Here is a 6327-nt window from a genome sequence, read left to right as displayed (position 1 = left end):
ATATTCATATGTATAATTACCGAAATACCCTCATCTTATTGAAATTATTAACTGTGTTAGAGGCGAGAAGAAAAATGAGAAAAGCATATCAAACTATTAGAGGAAAATGACTGTTTTAAAATGTTTAAGACAAAACTATTAAAACAATCAAAACACAGGGAACAAAATAGAAGTTTACTCTATATAATATAAACCATATATTACAATTTGCTTGTCGTGTTTCTTTTTCTTAATAAGGTAGAACATTTTGGTTGTTTCTTGCTCACTCTCTTTTTTCACATGAATGGTTAAATATCAAATTTATAGGACAACATGATTTTGAAAGTATGACAAATTGACAAGCATCGTATTTTCTTCCAACGCTAAAATGTGTTGGGGTCATGGTTGGGACATGATTCGTCACGTAGAAACAATGGAAGGCTATACCACCCCTTCCCTAATCCACCATGGTTTGCATGGATTAAACCATGGCAACCATGGTCCTCCTTTCCATTTTAAGTAAATATTTCCTTTTTCTTTAGACAACGATAAATTAAAATAAATAAAAGGATGGTGGTTTGGGTCATGACCACACCCTTAGCGTAGTGGTTTTGGATTGTGGATTTGAGATGGGTGATATGACACTAACGTGGAGGGTCATGGTGGTCATGAGGGTTATGACCACACCCTATAGCCTAATTGATTGAGTTCATACCTGCGGAAACGACGGCAAAACAGTCCCCATATTGTTATATTATAAATAATTACATATATTAATTTATAAAAAAAATTATAGGCAACAATGGGCTTGATTTCAAATTATTTTGATTATTTGAGGTTAATAAATTAGTAAATTACACAGATTGTAGTAAATTCACATCTCATTTTTAGTTATTTTCTTTTTGAGAAATTATCTATATGATTAATGATCCTCATTATTGTTTGCCAACTCATTTCAGTTATTTTCTTTTGGAGAAATTAGTATATGCTCCCAGTTGTTTGCCAACACATTTGGTTTTTGGAATGGATGAAAGATTGTTTTTTTTAGGAAACTTCTATTTTGCTCCGTGTAGTTTAGTCGTTTTAACGGTTTTGTCCCAATCCTTTAAAAATAGTCATTTTACTCCCTGATCTATGAAGCCTATCACGATTTCACTCCTTGCCCCAAACGGCGTCCATTTTACACGTTAAAAAATGTCACGTGCATAACACATGTTTTTTTAGACCCGGACTGATTTGGGCACACCTTGTGTCGCCTTCGTCACCGATGCCATGGTTAATGCATTTGTTTTCGAACCGTTTGGTTTTTTACCTTAAAATGTTTAAAACAGAGGATGGTCTTTGTTTTCGCAGGTGTGACACGTAGACTGATTTTGGCACACCCTGTGATCTAGCTATGAAACCAAGACCATATCCGAGATTTAACAATCTACCAGAGACCAAAAACTAGGAAAAAACGACTACAACCACCACCATGACGCGAATCTGAAACTACTTTACCTACCCATTATCATCGTCGAGAAGAATGTCACTAGCCAACCGTGTTACAAAATACAAACCTCACACATGAAAAAAGCTTTAGTATCTAAAATATCAGTTGGGTTTTATTTATAATAATGTTTTTGGCTTCCATCTTTTTCTTGATCATTTCAACATTTGGAGGAGGGAGTTTGCAAGGAGGTGCTGGTGAGGGGGTTGCAGTTGACCTTTCGAGGAATCCACGATGGGTTTCATCAGCGTAACAAAGCAGAGACTCGTTACATTCTTCTAAAGCGGTTGAAGGCCGAACTGGCTTGAAATCCAGCAGCTTAGCATACCCAGTTATCAAATGATACATATAATCATACACGCGGTCCATATTCAAATGTTCCATATAATCTTGCACCGCTTTACCTATTGCCTCCGCCTGTACATTAGCCAGAACAAACAATGACCCATCATAACCGGATAGAATAAAAAAACATTATTTTTTTTTTTACCTCAGATGGATGTGAATTTCCCCACTCGACTGCAGTTTTAATGGACGGGCATATGTTTTCAAGGGGGATAGGCAAGTAGTTTTCTTTTGGAAAAAGACCTCGGCTAAAGAAATCCTCGTATATTGGGTTGATTATAAGCGGAACACTACCACATGACAGTATATACTTTAAGCTTACAGACCAAGCATACCCCTCTGCGTATATCTTATACCTGCATAAACACGAGCATGGATCAATAATTACCTATTTTCATAAACAGACAAAAAATACCCTTAAAATGACGAAATAACTTACCGATGTTTGCACTGGTTGGATAATTTGGAGTTCTTGAACCCATTAACTACTTCCTTTCCCCAATTCTGTCAGATTTTCAAATAACAACATAACTGTTACAGAAAGTTAAATACATAATAACAACTTTCTTTGTTAATTACTGCAATAAAAATGTACCTGACGCAATATTTGTGCTCCCCACTTACTTCTGTCGTTACATAGGACCAATTTTTCGCGAGCCGGAGAGTTAACATCGGGATTTCCTTTCCAATACGCATACGGGAACTTATCTTTCCAACTCGTCTTTTGTGAACCTTGTTTAATGCTTTGAAATTCCTCATGCCACGGTCCTACGTTAACTTCTACCCTGATACAAAACATCAATCATCAATTTTTGTATATCCATTCAGTTATATAACTTTAAAACAGAACCCTTCCATACACAATAACAATGTTAAACAATGCATGAGGAACCTCAAATTCACATAAAGTTACATAACTAGAATCTACCAACAACCAAGGGTGCTAAATGGGTCATGATTGCGGATTGGTAGGTCCAACCCAACCCGAACCCGAAAATTTTACACAAAACCAAATCCGACCCAAACCTGAAAATCGTGTCAAACACATGAAACCGCACAAGACACGAATATTTGCGGGTTGACCTGAACACGACCGGTTTAACCTGAATTTTTTAATTTTTATTTTTTCGCATATTAATATTTTAAAAATAAAACTTTCGCATATTAATACAAATGTATATAAAAATTATATTTTAATTATAAAATCTTATGTCGGTTTCTCTTTTTAAGTTATAATTATTGCATAAAATACCCAACCAGTTTAACTTATGACGTAAAAACACATTTTGAAAGAATAATATAATATAATATAATATAATATAATATAATATAATATAATATAATATAATATAATATAATATAATATAATATAATATAATATAATATAATATAATATAATATAATATAATATAATATAATATAATATAATATAATATAATATAATATAATATAATATAATATAATATAATATAATATAATATAATATAATATAATATAATATAATATAAACGGGTTAAACGGGTCAACTTGCCAACCCGTTGGATTCGACCCGAACGCTACCCAACCCAGGAATTTATAGAATTCAAGTTCATAAATAGTTGTCATTATAACTCTCTAAGGACATAAAAACACTTCAAATGTTGCATTGTATATACAAAAACACTCTAAATGATGGTCCTAATCGTAGTGAAAAGTTAACCTAACAACTTCATATAAATACAAGATTCAACAAAAACTGATTATTTGAGCTTACCAACCCCAATAAGACCAATCAGGAAACGGGATGTCATAATGATCACGCGTAGTACAATAGCGAAAAATCGGCAAAGGCATAGCAGAGTGATCACTTTTAGCAATATAGGGTCTGTCCATGCAATCAAACATCAAATCCACATCTAGGACGCTACCCGGATACCTCTTAAGAAGCTGCAACAGCCCCCAAATGGTAAACATAGCTCGGCTCAGCACACAATCATAGTAATAATCCACATACAGTTTCCAACCAACAATTACCACGCACAAAGAAGCAAGCTTCTTGGCTTCCATTAAAGTGGCGTATGATATCCGGGTTTTTGACCAAGGTTCAAGGTCGTGATATATCCATCCGTAAAACTCGGGGCATTGTTCTGCTTCGCGTGTGAAGGTTGGCTGGACATTGTTAGTCATCGATTTACAGGAGAGATAGGAGCATTGTATGATTTTTGAAGCTCGAGCGTACTTTGTTTCGTTTTCGAAAGTCTTTGCAAGGAATTCATGCCAAGGAGGTGGTTCCAAGTTAAAGTTATGATGATATGATCCAGGCTAACACAAGCCCAACTGATGAGAATAGCCCAAGCAATCCAAGGGAAGGCAGGCCCAAACGTAGTGTCAAAAGGCCGGCCCGACTGGAAACGTGATCAGCAAATTGCATCTTTTATTTCAGCATGTTGCATCTTTTTATTTCAGCATGTGTTCTTTGATTAACTGCATATGTTTTATTAGTGGGTTACATGGTAGGATAGTGGTATTGCATGTAGAGGTAGTGGCATAAAATAAGGAGAACATGGTGATGAACCAAGGCTCTCTTGCATGTTTAAATTCAGTCATTTTGCATTGGAAAAAAACACAGAAAATGCCCCAAAAATTCTCTTGTTCTCTCTTGTTCTTTTGGAGTGTTTGCCTACTAGAAAAGGCTCTATCATCTTGGTGCTTTCATTCACGTTTCACCTTCCGCCATGCCGCCTCGTAAAGACTCATCGGTTACCGATGATCTTCCCCCTACCATCACCAATCAACTGAACCAATTAATCCAAGTCTCCACCACTGCAGCCAACGCACAAACCGATATCAAAAACACCCTCGCCGCCCTCGTTCAAGCCACCTCAAACCTCAACACCAAACTCGACTCCCAAACCGAAACAACCGCTAGACTCGTCAATCATATGACGCAGTTAACGGACAAACTAGCCGTCGGAACCTCCACTTCCGATCTCGGAAACACCGGTCCCAAACCCGCTAACCAGAGCCCACCGAACACCCCACGTCCACCAAAAATCGCCTTACCCCTATTTGATGGTTCGAACCCCCTGGCCTGGATCTTTCAAGCGGATAACTACTTCGCTTATTATCAGATCCCTCCGGCGGAACGCGTTCAACTCACTGCCTTCCATTTTATTGGAGACGCCCTGTCCTGGTACCAACATCAGGCAAATAATCACTTGCTTGGTTCATGGACCGATTTCAAATGATCCGTCGAACTTCGTTTCGGCCCCTCCATGTTCGAGAATCACGAGGTAACACTGTTCAAGTTACGACAAAATTCCTCCGTCGTAGACTATCAGACTGAATTTGAGAGGCTAAGTAACAGAGTCACGGGGTTATCACAACAAACCCTACTTAATTGCTTTTTGTCTGGGCTCAAACCAGAAATACAGGCCGAACTGGCTATTATTAGGCCCACATCTCTTTATGATGCTTGTGGGTTGGCCCGCAGGGTTGAAGATAAGCTAGCCCAAACCACCAAACTAAAACCATACTGGCCCTCCAAATCGTATACTTCTTCCACGCCATTAACCACTGCATCACCATCCTCTTCACCCCAGCAATCCACCAAAACAGCTCCTCCTAAAAATACGGCTCCAGTTACGCCGCCCCTCCTGCCATCCCCACCGCAACCCTTACCATTCACAAAATTGTCACCGGAAGCTATCCAAAAACGACGTAAAGAGGGTCTGTGTTTTCGGTGTCCGGAGAAATTCTTTCCGGGCCACAAGTGTTCCCCGCCGCAGTTCCTTTTGATCGTCGATAACGACGACCAGGTCGAGATGTCTGAAGAACAATCAGATTCCGCCGATGCTGCCGCTCCCCAGTTCTTATCATTATCCGATGCAGCTTATTTCGGACTCTCCTCAATGCAAACCTTACGTGTTACGGGATACATCAACAACGTGCCGGTAACTGTTCTGATTGACTGTGGTAGCACACATAACATTGTCCAGCCTCGTATTGCAAAACAACTGCACCTTCATTCTAGTGCTCTCGAACCATTCTCGGTTATGGTGGGTAATGGTCAATTTATCCACTGTCAGAGCTATTGTCCGAAGGTAAACATCCACTTGCAAAAATCTCAGTTTCAGCTTCCCTTCTTTATATTACCTGTTGAAGGTGCCGATGTGATACTGGGTATCGCATGGTTACGAACATTGGGGTCAATCACAGCCGATTTTTCCATTCCCCAACTATCTTTTACCAAAAACGGCCATACTTGCACTCTGGTGGGTGAACCCATGTCGAAACCACTGTCTTCCAGTAGCTTATCCACTCTTATCCGCCATGGCTCAATTGCTTCTATGCACACTTTAACTTTTGACCCTCCACCATCCATGCATGACTATACACCCCAGCCATTGGATCCCCTTATTCGAAACCTACTTGACCTATACCAACCCATTTTTTCAGAACCAAAAAACCTTCCACCGAACCGACCTCATGATCATCATATACCCCTATTATCCGAAAACCAAACTATTAATGTT

The 6327-nt window shown here is 38.7% G+C and overlaps 1 protein-coding gene across 1 annotated transcript; it reads right to left on the bottom strand.

Moving 5' to 3' along the window:
* Positions 1 to 1546: 1546 nt before the first annotated feature.
* LOC110943438 (protein O-glucosyltransferase 1) lies at positions 1547 to 4223 on the bottom strand. The gene is made up of 6 exons (XM_022185188.1): positions 4206 to 4223; positions 3567 to 4114; positions 2409 to 2598; positions 2253 to 2317; positions 1959 to 2169; positions 1547 to 1885 (listed from the first exon to the last, which is right to left on the bottom strand). Exons 1-6 carry the CDS (start codon positions 4221 to 4223, stop codon positions 1565 to 1567), a joined length of 1353 nt encoding a protein of 450 aa, XP_022040880.1. The 3' UTR covers positions 1547 to 1564.
* Positions 4224 to 6327: the final 2104 nt, after the last annotated feature.

The sequence above is a fragment of the Helianthus annuus genome, chromosome 5, assembly GCF_002127325.2.
Source record: "Helianthus annuus cultivar XRQ/B chromosome 5, HanXRQr2.0-SUNRISE, whole genome shotgun sequence".
Classification (NCBI taxonomy): Eukaryota; Viridiplantae; Streptophyta; class Magnoliopsida; order Asterales; family Asteraceae; genus Helianthus; species Helianthus annuus.
The sequence above is the reverse complement of the archived record's forward strand: the minus strand, read 5'-3'. Positions and strand labels throughout refer to the sequence as shown.

Coding starts and splice junctions, on each gene's coding strand:
- LOC110943438 (XM_022185188.1), bottom strand. Junction 2,170..2,252: donor TCCAACCAGTGCAAACATCG/GTAAGTTATTTC, acceptor GTGTTTATGCAG/GTATAAGATATACGCAGAGG. Junction 1,886..1,958: donor GAAATTCACATCCATCTGAG/GTAAAAAAAAAA, acceptor GCTAATGTACAG/GCGGAGGCAATAGGTAAAGC.